Raw genomic sequence first — 18,113 nt, 5'->3', positions numbered from 1 at the left:
TTCCGCAGCGTTTTACACCTGTTCCTCAATAGGAATCCACAGGTGAAATCCGCACAAAAAAACACTGGAAATCCACGGTAAATCCACAGGTAAAACGCAGTGCCTTTTACCCGCGGATTTTTCAAAAATGATGCTGAAAAATCTCATACGAATCCGCAACGTTGGCACATAGCCTTAGAGTTGGGTTGGAATTAGGGTTGTGGTTAGGGTTAGGGGTGTGTTGGGGTTAGGGTTGTGGTTAGGGTTGTGATTAGGGTTACGGCTACAGTTGGGATAAGGGTTAGGGGTGTGTTGGAGGTAGAATTGAGGGGTTTCCACTGTTTAGGCACTTCAGGGGGTCTCCAAACGCAACATGGCGCCACCATTGATTCCAGCCAATCTTGTATTCAAAAATTCAAATGGTGCTCCCTCACTTCCGAACCCCGACGTGTGCCCAAACAGTGGTTTACCCCCACATATGGGGTACCAGCATACTCAGGACAAACTGCGCAACAATTACTGGGGTCCAATTTCTCCTGTTACCCTTGAGAAAATAAAAAATTGCTTGCTAAAACATCATTTTTGAGGAAAGAAAAATGATTTTTTATTTTCACGGCTCTGCATTGTAAACGTCTGTGAAGCACTTGGGGGTTCAAAGTGCTCACCACATATCTAGATAAGTTCCTTGGGGGGTCTAGTTTCCAAAATGGGGTCACTTGTGGGGGGTTTCTACTGTTTAGGCACACCAGGGGCTCTGCAAACGCAACGTGACGCCCGCAGACCATTCCATCAAAGTCTGCATTTCAAAAGTCACTACTTCCCTTCTGAGCCCCCACGTGTGCCCAAACAGTGGTTTACCCCCACACATGGGGCATCAGCGTACTCAGGAGAAACTGGACAACAACTTTTGTGGTCCAATTTCTCCTGTAACCCTTGGGAAAATAAAAAATTCTGGGCTAAAAAATTATTTTTGAGGAAAGAAAACGTATTTATTATTTTCACGGCTCTGCGTTATAAACTTCTGTAAAGCACTTGGGGGTTGAAAGTGCTCACCACACATCTAGATAAGTTCCTTTGGGGGTCTAGTTTCCAAAATGGGGTCACTTGTGGGGGGTTTCTACTGTTTAGGCACACCAGGGGCTCTGCAAACGCAATGTGACGCCCGCAGACCATTCCATCAAAGTCTGCATTTCAAAAGTCACTACTTCCCTTCTGAGCCCCCACGTGTGCCCAAACAGTGGTTTACCCCCACACATGGGGTATCAGCGTACTCAGGAGAAACTGGACAACAACTTTTGTGGTCCAATTTCTCCTGTAACCCTTGGGAAAATAAAAAATTCTGGGCTAAAAAATTATTTTTGAGGAAAGAAAACGTATTTATTATTTTCACTGCTCTGTGTTATGAACTTCTGTGAAGCACTTGGGGGTTCAAAGTGCTCACCTCACATCTAGATAAGTTCCTTTCGGGGTCTAGTTTCCAAAATGGGGTCACTTGTGGGGGGTTTCTACTGTTTAGCCACATCAGGGGCTCTGCAAACGCAACGTGACGCCCACAGAGCATTCCATCAAAGTCTGCATTTCAAAACGTCACTACTTCACTTCCGAGCCCCAGCATGTGCCTAAACAGTGGTTTACCCCCACATATGGGGTATCAGCGTACTCAGGAGAAACTGGACAACAACTTTTGGGGTCAAATTTCTCCTGTTACCCTTGGGAAAATAAAAAATTGCGGGCTAAAATTCATTTTTGAGAAAATAATTTTTTTTTTTTATTTTCATGGCTCTGCGTTATAAACTTCTGTGAAGCACTTGAGGGTTCAAAGTGCTCACTACACATCTAGATTAGTTCCTTTGGGGGTCTAGTTTCCAAAATGGGGTAATTTGTGGGGGATCTCCAATGTTTAGGCACACAGGGGCTCTCCAAACGCGACATGGTGTCCGCTAATGATTGGAGATAATTTTCCATTTAAAAAGCCAAATGGCGTGCCTTCCCTTCTGAGCCCTGTCGTGCGCCCAAACAGTGGTTTACCCCCACATATGGGGTATCTGCATACTCAGGACAAACTGGACAACAACATTTGTGGTCCAATTTCTCCTATTACCATTGGCAAAATAGGAAATTCCAGGCTAAAAAATCATTTTTGAGAAAAGAAAAATTATTTTTTATTTTCATGGCTCTGCATTATAAACTTCTGTGAAGCACCTGGGGGTTTAAAGTGCTCAGTATGCATCTAGATAAGTTCCTTGGGGGGTCTAGTTTCCAAAATGGGGTCACTTGTGGGGGAGCTCCATTGCATAGGCACACAGGGGCTCTCCAAATGCGACATGGTGTCCGCTAACAATTGGAGCTAATTTTCCATTCAAAAAGTTAAAAGGCGCGCCTTCCCTTCCGAGCCCTGCCGTGTGCCCAAACAGTGGTTTACCCCCACATATGAGGTATCGGCGTACTCAGGAGAAATTGCTCAACAAATTTTAGGATCCATTTTATCCTATTGCCCATGTGAAAATGAAAAAATTGAGGCGAAAATAAATTTTTTGTGAAAAAAAAGTAATTTTTCATTTTATGGATCAATTTGTGAAGCACCTGAGGGTTTAAAGTGCTCACTAGGCATCTAGATAAGTTCCTTGGGGGGTCCAGTTTCCAAAATGGGGTCACTTGTGGGGGAGCTCCAATGTTTAAGCACACAGGGTCTCTCCAAACGCGACATGGTGTCCGCTAACGATGGAGATAATTTTTCATTCAAAAAGTCAAATGGCGCTCCTTCCCTTCCGAGCCTTACCATGTGCCCAAACAGTGGTTTACCCCCACATGTGAAGTATCGGTGTACTCAGGAGAAATTGCCAAACAAATTTTAGGATCCATTTTATCCTGTTGTCCATGTGAAAATGAAAAAATTGAGGCTAAAAGAATTTTTTTGTGAAAAAAAAGTACTTTTTCATTTTTACGGATCAATTTGTGAAGCACCTGGGGGTTTAAAGGGCTCACTATGCATCTAGATAAGTTCCTTGGGGCGTCTAGTTTCCAAAATGGGGTCACTTGTGGGGGAGCTCCAATTTTTAGGCACACGGGGGCTCTCCAAATGTGACATGGTGTCCGCTAAAGAGTGCAGCCAATTTTTCATTCAAAAAGTCAAATGGCGCTCCTTCCCTTCCAAGCCCTGCCGTGCGCCCAAACAGTGGTTTACCCCCACATATGAGGTATCAGCGTACTCAGGACAAATTGGACAACAACGTACGTGGTTCAGTTTCTCCTTTTACCATTGGGAAAATAAAAAAATTGTTGCTGAAAAATCATTTTTGTGACTAAAAAGTTAAATGTTCATTTTTTCCTTCCATGTTGCTTCTGCTGCTGTGAAGCACCTGAAGGGTTAATAAACTTCTTGAATGTGGTTTTGTGCACCTTGAGGGGTGCAGTTTTTAGAATGGTGTCACTTTTGGGTAATTTCAGCCATATAGACCCCTCAAACTGACTTCAAATGTGAGGTGGTCCCTAAAAAAAATGGTTTTGTAAATTTCGTTGTAAAAATGAGAAATCGCTGGTCAAATTTTAACCCTTATAACTTCCTAGCAAAAAAAAATTTTGTTTCCAAAATTGTGCTGATGTAAAGTAGACGTGTGGGAAATGTTATTTATTAACTATTTTGTGTCACATAACTCTCTGGTTTAACAGAATAAAAATTCAAAATGTGAAAATTGCGAAATTTTCAAAATTTTCGCCAAATTTCCGTTTTTATCACAAATAAACACAGAATTTATTGACCTAAATTTACCACTAACATGAAGCCCAATATGTCACGAAAAAACAATCTCAGAACCGCTAGGATCCATTGAAGCGTTCCTGAGTTATTACCTCATGAAGGGACACTGGTCAGAATTGCAAAAAACGGCAAGGTCTTTAAGGTCAAAATAGGCTGGGTCATGAAGGGGTTAAAGGATTTGTCAATGCAGCAATCGATAGGAAACCACTTACTAACATACATTGATTTTCATAAACTTTACTGGATTTTTTTTTTTTTTTTAATTTCGTCTATCCATAAGTAGAGGGAGAGAAGGTTTTATCTTGCAGATGATCAAACAACCATTTTATGGGGGGCTCAAAGCCATGAAGATTATGGGTCAAATTTGTGTTTTCTTCACTTTTAAGGCTTTCTAGCTTCTGTTGAAAAATGTTATCCTCTGAAAGCATATAAAGTTAGAGTACCTCATAGACCATAATCAAACTGCCCTCATCTACACTGATATAACTACCAAGCACCCAATTACCGTGCCTCACACATGAGGATATTGCAGTAGTTGAAGTGAGAGATATTGAGGGCATGCACTAAAATTTTAGTAGATTCAGGGTTGAGGAAAGATTTGATTCTGGAAAGGTACTTAAGTTGGAGGTGGTAAGAGCTTTGGGTGTGCGGTTTGAAGGACAAGGCAAAGTCAAGGGTTACTCCTAGGCAGTGAACTTCTGGTACTGCAGAGAGCGTGCAGTCATTCATTGTGATAGAAGTCAGGTGAGATGGGAGAAAGATGAGTTCAGCTTTGTCCACATTGAGTTTTAGGAAGCGAAAGGAACCTATGAGCTCTCATCTGCGCTGACACTGTTTATAAATATGGATGCTACATACACACTGTATGTTAGACACATGTATATGCACATACAGTATATCACAAAAATGAGTACACTTCTCACACTTATGTAAATGTTTTATTACCGTATATACTCGAGTATAAGCCGAGAGGGGGACTTTCAGCCCAAAAAAGTGGGCTGAAAGTCCCCCTCTCGGCTTATATTCGAGTCATACCCAGGGGTCGGCAGGGGGCTGTCTAATTATACTTACCTGCTCCTGGCACGGTCCCTGGCATCCCGGCGCCGGCCATAGAGGTGGAGCCGCATATTCATTACTGTAATGAGTGGTAACGGTGACCGCTCAGTACAGGATGAAGCTGCGGCGTCGGGGAAGCAGGGACTGCACAGCGCCAGGAGCAGGTAAGTATAACGGGGAGCGCTGTGCTGTGCGATACTCACCCGCTCTTCGTTTCGGCGCCACTCTGTCTTCCGCAGTGGCGCTCAGGTCAGAGGGCGCGTTGATGTGGTTAGTGCGCGCCCTCTGCTGAACGTCGGTGCTGAAGATGGAGCGGCGCCGGAACGAGGAGCAGGTAACTATTGAAAGTGCCGGGCGCCTGAGCAACGGAGAGGTGAGTATGTGATTTTTTTTTTTTTTTTTTTTAAATCACAGCAAATGGGGCAAGTGTCTGTATGGAGCATCTATGGGACCATAACGTTTGTGCAGCACTATAAGGGGCCATAACGTTTGTGCAGCACTATAAGGGGCCATAACGTTTGTGCAGCACTATATGGGGCCATAACGTTTGTGCAGTACTGTATGGGGCCATAACGTTTGTGCAGCACTATATGGGGCCATAACGTTTGTGCAGCACTATATGGGGCCATAACGTTTGTGCAGCACTATATGGGGCCATAACGTTTGTGCAGCACTATATGGGGCCATAAAGTTTGTGCAGCACTGTATGGGGCCATAAAGTTTGTGCAGCACTATAAGCGGCCATAACGTTTGTGCAGCACTATATGGGGCCATAACATTTGTGCAGCACTATATGGGGCCATAACATTTGTACAGCACTATATGGAGCCATAAAGTTTGTGCAGCACTGTATGGGGCCATAAAGTTTGTGCAGCACTATATGGGGCCATAAAGTTTGTGCAGCACTGTATGGGGCCATAAAGTTTGTGCAGCACTGTATGGGGCCATAATGTTTGTGCAGCACTATAAGCGGCCATAACATTTGTGCAGCACTATATGGGGCCATAACGTTTGTGCAGCACTATATGGGGCCATAACATTTGTGCAGCACTATAAGGGGCCATAACGTTTGTGCAGCACTATATGGGGCCATAACGTTTGTGCAGCACTATGTGGGGTAAGTGTCTATATGGGGCCGTAATGTTTGTGCAGCACTGTATGGGGCCATAACGTTTGTGCAGCACTGTATGGGGTCATAACGTTTGTGCAGCACTGTATGGGGCCATAACGTTTGTGCAGCACTGTATGGGGCCATAATGTTTGTGCAGCACTATATGGGGCCATAACGTTTGTGCAGCACTGTATGGGGCCATAATGTTTGTGCAGCACTATATGGGGTCATAACGTTTGTGCAGCACTGTATGGGGCCATAACGTTTGTGCAGCACTATATGGGGCCATAACGTTTGTGCAGCACTATGTGGGACAAGTGTCTATATGGGGCCATAACGTTTGTGCAGCACTATATGGGGTCATAACGTTTGTGCAGCACTATAAGGGGCCATAACGTTTGTGCAGCACTATATGGGGCCATAACGTTTGTGCAGCACTATATGGGGCCATAACGTTTGTGCAGCACTATATGGGGCCATAACATTTGTGCAGCACTATGTGGGACAAGTGTCTATATGGGGCCATAATGTTTGTGCAGCACTATATGGGGTCATAACGTTTGTGCAGCACTATAAGGGGCCATAACGTTTGTGCAGCACTATATGGGGCCATAACGTTTGTGCAGCACTATATGGGGCCATAACGTTTGTGCAGCACTATATGGGGCCATAACGTTTGTGCAGCACTATATGGGGCCATAACATTTGTGCAGCACTATATGGGGCCATAACATTTGTGCAGCACTGTATGGGGCCATAAAGTTTGTGCAGCACTATATGGGGCCATAACGTTTGTGCAGCACTGTATGGGGCCATAAAGTTTGTGCAGCACTGTATGGGGCCATAACGTTTGTGCAGCACTATAAGGGGCCATAACGTTTGTGTAGCACTATATGAGGCCATAACATTTGTGCAGCACTATATGGGGCCATAACGTTTGTGCAGCACTGTATGGGGCCATAACGTTTGTGCAGCACTATATGGGGCCATAACGTTTGTGCAGCACTATGTGGGACAAGTGTCTATATGGGGCCATAACGTTTGTGCAGCACTATATGGGGTCATAACGTTTGTACAGCACTATATGGGTCCATAACGTTTGTGCAGCACTATATGGGGCCATAACGTTTGTGCAGCACTATGTGGGACAAGTGTCTATATGGGGCCATAACGTTTGTGCAGCACTATATGGGGTCATAACGTTTGTGCAGCACTATATGGGGCCATAACGTTTGTGCAGCACTATATGGGGCCATAACGTTTGTGCAGCACTATGTGGGACAAGTGTCTATATGGGGCCATAATGTTTGTGCAGCACTATATGGGGTCATAACGTTTGTGCAGCACTATAAGGGGCCATAACGTTTGTGCAGCACTATATGGGGCCATAACGTTTGTGCAGCACTATATGGGGCCATAACGTTTGTGCAGCACTATATGGGGCCATAACGTTTGTGCAGCACTATATGGGGCCATAACATTTGTGCAGCACTATATGGGGCCATAACGTTTGTGCAGCACTGTATGGGGCCATAACGTTTGTGCAGCACTGTATGGGGCCATAATGTTTGTGCAGCACTATATGAGGCCATAACATTTGTGCAGCACTATATGGGGCCATAACGTTTGTGCAGCACTATATGGGGCCATAACATTTGTGCAGCACTATAAGGGGCCATAACGTTTGTGCAGCACTATATGGGGCCATAACATTTGTGCAGCACTGTATAGGGCCATAACGTTTGTGCAGTACTGTATGGGGCAAGTGTCTATATGGGGCCATAACGTTTGTGCAGCACTGTATGGGGTCATAACGTTTGTGCAGCACTGTATGGGGCCATAACGTTTGTGCAGCACTGTATGGGGCCATAATGTTTGTGCAGCACTGTTGTGAATTCTGTGGCAGAGCTCCCTCCTGTGGTCACAAGTGGTACTTCGGCTGGTTCTCTCTGTGAGCTTCCGTTGGTGGAGGAAAGTGGTACTGCGGCTTCTGAGTTTCCTTCCTCAGGTGATGTGGTGAAGTCGTTAGGTGCTGCTCTATTTAACTCCACCTAGTGCTTTGATCCTGGCCTCCAGTCAATGTTCTAGTATTGGACCTGTTTCCTCCTGGATCGTTCCTGTGGCCTGCTGCTCTGCATAGCCAAGTTACTCTTTGCTATTTGTTTGCTGTTTTTTTCTGTCCAGCTTGTCAATTTGTTTTTTACTGCTTGCTGGAAGCTCTGGGACGCAGAGGGTGTACCTCCGTGCCGTTAGTTCGGTACGGAGGGTCTTTTTGCCCCCTTTGCGTGGTTTTGTAGGGTTTTGTGTTGACCGCAAAGTTACCTTTCCTATCCTCGCTCTGTTCAGAAAGTTGGGCCTCACTTTGCTAAATCTTTCATCTCTACGTTTGTCTTTTCATCTTAACTCACAGTCATTATATGTGGGGGCTGCCTTTTCCTTTGGGGTATTTCTCTGAGGCAAGGTAGGCTTATTTTCTATCTTCAGGCTAGCTAGTTTCTCAGGCCGTGCCGAGTTGCATAGGGAGCGTTAGGCGCAATCCACGGCTGCCTTTAGTGTGGTTGGAGAGGATTAGGGATTGTGGTCAACAGAGTTCCCACGTCTCAGAGCTCGTTCTTGTTTTTTGGGTTATTGCCAGGTCACTGTATGTGCGCTTACCTTTCATAACACAGCACTATAAGGGGCCATAATGTTTGTGCAGCACTATATGGTGCCATAATGTTTGTGCAGCACTATATGGGGCCATAACGTTTGTGCAGCACTATGTGGGGCAAGTGTCTATATGGGGCCATAACGTTTGTGCAGCACTATATGGGGCCATAACGTTTGTGCAGCACTGTAAGGGGCCATAATGTTTGTGCAGCACTGTATGGGGCCATAACGTTCGTGCAGCACTATATGGGGCAAGTGTCTGTATGGGGCCATAACGTTTGTGCAGCACTATATGGGGCAAGTGTCTGTATGGAGCATCTTATGGGGCCATAATCTGCATTTGTGCAGCATTATATTGGGCAAATATGTCTATGGAGCATCTTTATGGAGCCATTATTACCCTTTATGCAGGATTATATGGGGCATATTTTAATATGGAGCATCTTATGGGGCCATCATAAACTTTATGGAGCATTAAATGGGGCTCCTGATTCAATATGGATATTCAAAAACACTTAAACCTACTCATGTCTCAATTAATTTTACTTTTATTGGTATCTATTTTTACTTTTGACATTCACCGGTAGCTGCTGCATTTCCTACCCTAGGCTTATACTCGAGTCATTAACTTTTCCCAGTTTTTTGTGGCAAAATTAGGGGGTCGGCTTATACTCGGGTCGGCTTATACTCGAGTATATAAGTACATCTTTTCATGGGGCAACACTGAAGATATGACACTTTGATACAATGTAAAGTAGTCAGTGTATATCTTGTACAACAGTGTCAATTTGTTGTGCCCTCTAACCCCTTAATGACCGCTGATACACCCTTTAATGGCGGCAGTTAAGGGTACTTAAACCACAGCACTGTTAATTAATGGCGCTGTGGAAAAGTGTATAGCGCCCCCCAGAGTCGGAATTTCTCTGGGCTCTCAGCCCGTCGAGATCTGCCGGCTGGCAACAATAGGAAAATTTTCCTATTCATTTTGATCACTGTGATAGACACTATCAGTGATCAAAATAAAACAGATTTGTAAATAAAACCCCCTTTTATCACCCCCTTAGTTAGGGAAAAATAATGAAATTAAATAAATTTATTTCCAAATTTTCGATTAGGGTTAGAGTTGGGCTAAAGAGCAAGTTGGGGTTGGGATAAGGGTTAGGGATGTGTTGGGGTTAGAGTTAGAATTGGGGGGGGTTTCCACTGTTTACGTACATCAAACGCGACATGACGCCCACCATTGATTCCAGCCAATTTTGCGTTCAAAAAGTCAAAAGGTGCTCCCTCCCTTCTGAGTCCTCCCATGCACCCAAACAGTGGCTTTTCCCCACATACGGGGTATCGGCATACTCAGACGAAATTGCACAATTTTGTGGTCCATTTTCTCCTGATACCCTTGTGAAAATAAAAAAAAATGGTTCCCAAGTAAATTTTTTGCGAAACAAGTAAAATGTTCATTTTTTCTTTCCACATTGCTTTAGTTCTTGTGACGCACCTGAAGGGTTAATAAACTTCTTGAATTTGGTTTTGCGCACCTTGAGGGGTGCAGTTTTTAGAATGGTGTCACTTTTGGGTATTTTCTGTTATATTGACCCCTAAAGTCACTTCAAATGTGAGGTGGTCCCTAAAAAAAATGGTTTTGTAAAATTTGTTGTAAAAATGAGAAATTGCTGGTCAACTTTTAACCCTTATAACTCCCTAACAAATAAAAAATTTGTTTCCAAAATTGTGCTGATGTGAAGTAGACATGTAGGAAATGTTACTTATTAAGTATTTTGTGTGACATAGCTCTGTTATTTAAGGGCATAAAAATTCAAAGTTGGAAAATTGCGAAATTTTCAAAAATTTTCGCCACATTTGTTTTTTTCACAAATAAACGCAAGTCATATCAAATAAATACTACCACTATCATGAAGTACAATATGCCACGAGAAAACAATGTCAGAATCACGGGATCCGTTGAAGTGTTCCAAAGTTATAACCTCATAGGACAGTGGTCAGAATTGCAAAAATTGGCCCGGTCATTAACGTGGAAACCACCCTCGGGGGTAAATGGGTTAATTTAAGTTAAATTTGAATTGAGCACAATCCAAAATCCCTATGACAACACTTCCTGTCTTGTGTTATGTTTTAACTAGGGTGGTCGGTAGTGGACATGTTGAACTTAAAGGGGTATTCCAATCTCAAAGATCCTATCTCAGTATCTAGTAGGTATAATAATATTACCAAATACCTCCAATTAGAAGTTTATTATAGTTCTTCAGATTCGCTATGTCGCTTACCCAACAAACAGGGCATTGCGATAGCTTTGATATCCATGGTTATGACCACTAAGCTGTCTGTCACTATTGGAGTGGTCTTAATCATGGATACCTAAGCTACTGTAATGCCCTATATGAGGTGACACTGGCACTGGATCCAATTCAACTGCTTGTTCTCACCCACAGAACTCTCCACAGTGCGGCATCCTTCTACATCTTCTCCCTCATTTCTGTTTATGGGCCTACCCGCTCGTTACATTCTGCAAAGGACTTTCGACTAACATCTACACTAATCCATACCTCCCACTCCTGGCTGCGAGACTTCTCATGAGTTGCGCCAATCCTCTGGAATGCTCTACCTCAAGAAATTAGGACTATCAACGACTTGCTCAATTTTAGGCACTCTCTCAAAACACATTTGTCCAGAGCGGCCTATCACGTTTTCTAATCAGTCATTTTATATGCAAGTGTGCGTGTAGCCCATTCACGATCTAACCCTCCATCAAACTCCACCGCACCACAAATACTGGCTGGTGATCAGCTCATGCAGCCTTTATCCCACACTCCCTCAAGATGGCTGGACCATCATTGTAAATACACACCTGTACTTTGTGTCTCCCCCACCTCACTGTAGATTGTAAGCTCTCACGAGCAGGGTCGTCTAATTTTGTTTTAATTATTACATTATTGTTAACGTTGTAACTTATGACTGTTGTTTGAAACTGTAAAGTGCTGCGGAATATGTTGGCGCTATATAAATAAAGATTGTTATTATTATTATGCGACATAGAAATTTAGTATATTTCTTCAGATTTGCTAATTGGAGGTTTTTAGTAATATTACACCTACTACATATTGAGGCAGGTTCTTGCAGATGGGCATACCTTTCTGAATGCCTTGTAAGTTCTGCCTGATAACTGTCTTTACATGTAGGAATTCAGGAGGTACAATAATTACATTTTCTAGATATGATTATTTATTAACTAGGTTAGTAAACACATCATACATGGATTTTAAAGGGAATCTGTCACCTCATTTTTCGCATATAAGCTGCGGGCACCGCCATTAGGAGCTTATCTACAGCATTCTGTAATGCTATAGATAAGCCCCCGATATAACCGGATATATAAGAAAAAAAAAATTAGATTATACTCACCCAGGGGCGGTCCCGGTGCGGTTTGGACCGATGGGCGTCGCAGGTCCGGGGCCTCCCATCTTCATGCGATGACGTTCGCTTCCTGAAACGGCTCCAGCGCAGGTGTACTGATTTGCCCTGTTGAGAACAGAGTAAAGTACTGCAGTGCGCAGGTACAGGGAAAGGTCAGAGAGGCCCAGCGCCTGCACACTGCAGTACTTTGCTCTGCCCTCAACAGGGCAAATCAGTACACCTGCGCTGGAGCCGCGACACGAAGCAAGGAGGATGACGACACCGCATGAAGATGGGAGGCCCCGGACCCGCGAAGCCCATCGGACCTGGACCGCAACTGGGTGAGTATAATCTAACCTCTTTTTCTTATCTTTCAGGTTACATCAGGGGCTTATCTACAACATTACAGAATGCTGTAGTTAAGCCCCTGATGGCAGTGGCCGCAGTTTATAGGGCCAAAATGAGGTGACAGATTCCCTTTAACCTTCTCACTCCTGGGGGATTTTTTTTGCCGAATGAGGGCTTGTTTTTTGTGGGACGAGTTGCACTTTTGAGTGACGCCATTCATTCTACCACATAGTGTACTGGAAAACAGGGAAAAAATTCAAGTGCGTTGAAAGTGCAATTCTACAATTGTTTTATTTACCATGTTCTTTATATGGTAAAACTGGCCAGGTATTATGATTTTCCAGGTCAGTATGAGTCCGCACCTACCAAAGATGTAAGGCTTTTTGTGTTTGTTTTTTTTTTATTTAAAAGGTGAAAAAATCCTTAAATTTGAAAATAAATTTAAATTTTGTCACCATTTTCCAAGACCTGTAATATCTTAATTTTTCGAGATGGGTGAGAGCTTATTTTTTGTACCCTGAGCTGACACTCTTACGGATACCATTTTGGGGCAGGAAAGAGGTTTTGAACACCTCTGCTTATTGTATTTTATTGCAATGCCAAAAAAAGTAATCCTTGCTTTCTTTTCTTTTTTTTTTTTTTCTTGTTACACCATTTACCGATCAGATTAATTTACTTTATATTTTGATCTGGTTTTTACAAACATAGCAATACCAAATATGTGGGGTTTTTAAATTGTTTGAATGCTATTGGTGTAACTCCTGCTGTAGAGGCTTTGGGTCCCCACGGGTGTGAGAGCCCTGGGCAATTGCCCAGTCCCCCCTATCCACTCGCCTCACCCCCAACCCCTTAATGTGAGCCCTGGAGGCAGCCCCATATACAGTGATAAACCACAAAGTTCCCAATTAGTGCCTGACACCCATACTACTTATACTGCCCATTTCTGTGCTCCTCCTATATGATGTACGCGCCTTTCCCAGGCTGCGGTCTCATCCTCTCGACCTCTGTGAGATGACAAATTACATGACTGATGCTGCCGTCTGCTGGATGATGTCGTGTCTTAAACTGCCGCCCTGCCTATTGTTGGAGATAGGAGAGCCTGGGACTGCACAGTAATAACATGTATTCGTTTCCCTAAAGCCTGGTGCACCCAGCACTATTTTTCTGTAGAACGTGTTTTCTCTTTAGATAATATGGTGCTGTGCTCTTGCTCCATTATCAGCGGTCCTAATGGCTTCTTTTCTTTGTCTCCACATCTACAGCCGTCTCTAAGCAGAATTCTTCCAAGAACACGGACTGCTCCTGTGATGGAGACCAGTTTGCTTGTAGTCTACATTCCCACACGTCTCCCAACCAGGAGGATCCCAAAGAGTCTCCTCCAATTAATAGTGAAAATGTCAGTCTTGATCTCTGCCCTCCTGAAATGCCTTTATTGCCTGATGTCAGGAAGCAAGACCATTCTTTGGAAACCTTTAATATGGCTGACTTATCCCTTCCTGGCTTTATGGCAAGACCATCTATTTTTTGTACCAATCCTCTCTCCCCCTGACTTTACACCTTTGTATATAGATAAGGAGAGGTCTGTTTTGGACCACTTGATGTGTCCACTGCAGTGTCACCAGTACCTTGTGTTCCGATCAGCTGATTTTCATAATCTCAGGAAGACATACCTAACAGTACCAGATATTTTGGAGGATTTGCTATTTGAAGTATTGAGTTGGTGACATGCAGGAACTAGCTATGTACAGTAAGCTCTTTTTATTTAATTGTATTTTTTGTATGGATTTGCAATTGACCTTTTAAATTGCACATGAATTCTGATTATACATAACTGGTTACTTGCACAATCTGCCTATGTACTGTACTATATATTTTTTTTCTTACACATTCCACTGTAGATCTTTTTCATAAGGTCAGAGTGCTTCTTGGTCAGTGTATCAACTGTATCAATGATGAATTTTTGACAATGTTGCCAAGATACCTAGATGGTACATATTTATGCATTTGTTTTCTGGTATGCTTGTAGATTAATTCTGTACATGATTTGGCCAGTCTAATTATTTTATTTAGCTTTTTTTTTTCTTCTGGCTACGGCCATTTTGTAACGTCAGTCATCTTTGTGTACTTGAATCCATGGGCTGCAATAACCTCACTGTCTGAGCTCAGCCCCTGCTGTTGTATGAAATGATAGCCTGTGAAAGATAAAGCCATTTCTTACCTTAGGTTGAGCAGAATTTTTCCTGGCTTACTTGCAGACTGAGCGATTCTGCTTATCAATCCCACTCTGTTCGTTAACTTCTCAACTTCAGCTAATTGAATATATATATCTTTTCTGTAGCATTTTGTATTTTAATCTACACTGTTAAAGGAGGTTTTACTGTAAGGTTTTTTTTTTGCTTTTTTTTTTTTCCCAAACTCTCATCTAAGCTTTTCAAAACTTTCACAAGCCTGCCTACTGTAACATTGGTTTGCACTGCTTCCTTGTTCCACTTTTCCTGACACCGATGGAATCAGTAATTCTTTTTATTTGGTCAGTGTAGGAGAGGTTGACTCCTGACTCCCAGTACTGAGATTCAACATGCATGGCCACTGTGTGCTGGATCGACAAGACTGCATCCTTGCACTGCAGATTAAGAGCGAGCAGTCAGAAGCTGTGCGTGCTCCACTTGTCACAGACTACACCACACCAATCCTCTGCCAACCTATGTGAAAACTGCAGTAGGATTTTAGACACTTAGAGGAAGTTTTTGTGGACCCTGCAATTTGATTAATTTGTGTAAATTTCATATATTGAGTTTTGTTACACAATTTTTAAAATGTGATTTTTATGAGTAGGATTTAAGGTTAAAAAACAAACAAAATTGAGCTACAGGGTAACCGTACCTTGAAGTCACTTTTCGGAATAAATTGTCCTGTGTCAGAATAAGGAATAACACTTTATCGCTGGCCATTATAATACTTGTATCCTGCACTTTCTCTAGTTTTCCTCTTTGCAAACACTGTCTCTTACTTTGTAATCCATTCTGAGCTTGTAGGAAGAGACTAGCTGCAGGAAATTACTCAGCAGTACTGATCAGTGTAAATGGAAATCTACTATGAGGTGAGGTAAAAGACTGGATAGAAAGCTCAGCGCCATCTTTCTGTGTTTCCCTTTCCTTCCACTGCTTTTCTCACCTCCTCTACCTGGAGTATAATGAGCTATGCATTCTGACCTCACAGTGAGTTTGCAATCGCTCTTCTCTGAGCAAGGTTGGAAAAGTCAGCAACTTCTCTCCACTGAACTTGTCATCCATTCAGATTTGAGCTAATAATTGAGGCTGGTTTCTCTGATGTTAAATTATAAACTTACTGAATTAAGAAAAGTGTTGTGCAAGCAGTTTCCACCTAAGTAATACATGTGTATAATATGCAGTAGTGTACAAAACTTTTAGGCAAGTGGAAAAATGCTGTAAAGCAAGTATGGTTTCAAAAATAGAAGTGATAATTTGTAAAGCAACTAACATAATGCAAAGTGAAGGAACAAAAGAGAAATGTAAATGAAATGAATATTTTGTGACTGCCCTTTGCCTTAAAACCTCATTTCTTCATGCTACACTTTCAAACAGATATTTGAAGGACCTTGGCAGAGAGGTTGTTCCGAATATGTGTGGAGAACTAATCAAATTCCGTAGATGTAGGCCTGCGCAAATCCTCCTTTCTCTTCATGCGCACTCCTCCAGACTTGATTTTGAGATCAGGGCTGTGTAGGGTCCATATCATCACTTCCAGGACTTGTTCTTCATGCTGAAGACATTACTTAATGATATTGGCTGTATGTTTGGGTCATTGTTCTGCTACAGAATAGATTTGGAGCGAGTCAGATTCCTCCATGATGCTTCTGCATGATAAAGTATATGCCTGTATTTCTCAGTATTGAGGACACCGATAAACTTGGCTAAATCACCAAATCCATTTTCTTCAATGAATTCTAAACTGGCAGCGAACCTCCCCCATGCTTCACTGGTGCCTGAACACATTATTTTGCAGCTCTCCAGCCCATTGGTGAACAAACTGTCTTCTGTTACAACCAGATAATTCACATTTTGACTTTAGTCCAGAGCACTTGCTGACATTTTTCTACACCTCCAGTTTCTATTTTTTGGTGCACAGTTAAGTCACTTGGCCTTCTCTCAATGTTAATGGTTTATGGCTGTTTGGCCACAATTCTTCCAGAATGACCATTTCTGAACAGACTTCTCTAAACAGTATATGGGTATTACTGGGTCCCAGTGGTTGCTACCAGTTCTGAGCTGATGGCACTCCTGGACTTCTTCCCATTTCAAATGGAAGTAAGAATTGTGTGTCTTTCATCATTCCTTGGGTGGCCACTGTTAATGTCATTATTTCTTGGTGATCTGTATGCTCACAAATATAGGTAGATACATATCCATTGTTTAATGCCATCAGGGAGGCTCCAAATTTCTTCTGCATTAGGACAAATACCCCAGACATAAAATTAAATATATCTTCAGTGTAAAAAAAGAAAAATAATCCTGGAAGCCCTAATTTCAACAATGCGTCTCGGATTACATAGAGGCAGAATAAAGATCTGTGGTTTGTCCTCCCAAGATGTTTGGAACAACCGCCAGCTGTCTTTCCTCAGACTCTACATGTGTATGACAGTTAGTTAGCAAGTGTATGACTTGCAAGTATGATGTCAGAAACTCGCATCAATACCTGTCACTTGGGACCGGAGCGTGCGGCTGCATATATTTCTATACAGCCGCACGCTGCGGTCCCGAGTCCTGCGGCGGCAGTGCCGGGTATTGATGTGAGAGACTCGCATCACACTCGCAAGTGTGACCCCGGCCTTAATGCAGTCTTGAAAGCAGAGTGGTTACACCAAATATTGATTTAAATTAATTTGTCTTTTGTTAATAAACTGCATTCTGTTGCTAGTTTTTAATCAATGCTTTCTTCTTTCTTTTTTTTCCAAGCATTTTTATTTTGCAACTATTTTTCCATACCTGCCTACAAATTTCTGCAGCTTTACAAACTTTTAGAACTGTAAGATATTTATGTATATTCTTTACTTAATCTGCTTTACTTCATTAATGATCATCGATATACAGATTATTTGATGTACCACTACTTTCATATCTATTTATTTTCTAACAAACATTCTCTCAGAACAGTGTATATTTTTGTACAGATTCCATCCTGTTTTGTACTTGCAAAATTGGATGTTTTGTGTCCCTCTTATGTTTTAAACCAATTTTCTAAATGAAAGACATGACAATCCATTTACATCCTTTTACACAGACTCCATATGTGAATAAAGATTTGTAAATACAGTCATAAAGTCCAGAATCAGTTTTTTTTTTTCCATTGATCGGGACCAACAACAAAGAATTTTGTCCTGTTTCCAAACTGGCCTTTCTCTCTCCAACTGACTAGCAGAATTGTGTTCCATGGGATCATGTATTCTGCTGTACAATAATATATGAAGAGCTTTGCACTCAAGTATAATATGAAGAAGTCATTTTAATTTCAATCTACGGTTAAATGCCGCTTCAGTCTATTATAGACCACCTTCAGCCAACAAAGAAGGAAGAAAAAATGAAGATAAAAGTCCAAAATGTGAAAAAATATATAACTTTATTTAGTCAAATACATTAAAAGTAGTGATGAGCGAGTATACTTGTTGCTCGGGTTTTCTCCCAAATACTCGGAGGTCACCCGAGCAACCAGTACACTCGCTCATCACTAGTTAAAAGGTATAGGGTGGGGAAAATGACTGGTAGTGCAACGGTCGCAATTCAGCGC

At 42.3% G+C, this 18,113-nt stretch overlaps 1 protein-coding gene across 1 annotated transcript in view; it reads left to right on the top strand.

The window, feature by feature from the left end:
• The window catches only part of LOC138676744 (mesoderm induction early response protein 2-like), a 182,088-nt gene extending 164,439 nt beyond the window's left edge, over nt 1-17,649 (top strand). Inside the window, exon 13 of the mRNA XM_069766355.1 lies at nt 13,571-17,649. Within this exon, the coding sequence (XP_069622456.1) occupies nt 13,571-13,857 (287 nt within the window). The 3' untranslated portion in view covers nt 13,858-17,649. The remainder of the gene's footprint in view (nt 1-13,570) is intronic.
• The last annotated feature ends 464 nt before the right edge of the window (nt 17,650-18,113 follow it).

Source organism: Ranitomeya imitator, chromosome 1 (assembly GCF_032444005.1).
Source record: "Ranitomeya imitator isolate aRanImi1 chromosome 1, aRanImi1.pri, whole genome shotgun sequence".
NCBI classification, from domain to species: domain Eukaryota; kingdom Metazoa; phylum Chordata; class Amphibia; order Anura; family Dendrobatidae; genus Ranitomeya; species Ranitomeya imitator.
This window is presented reverse-complemented; position numbering and strand designations above follow the sequence as displayed.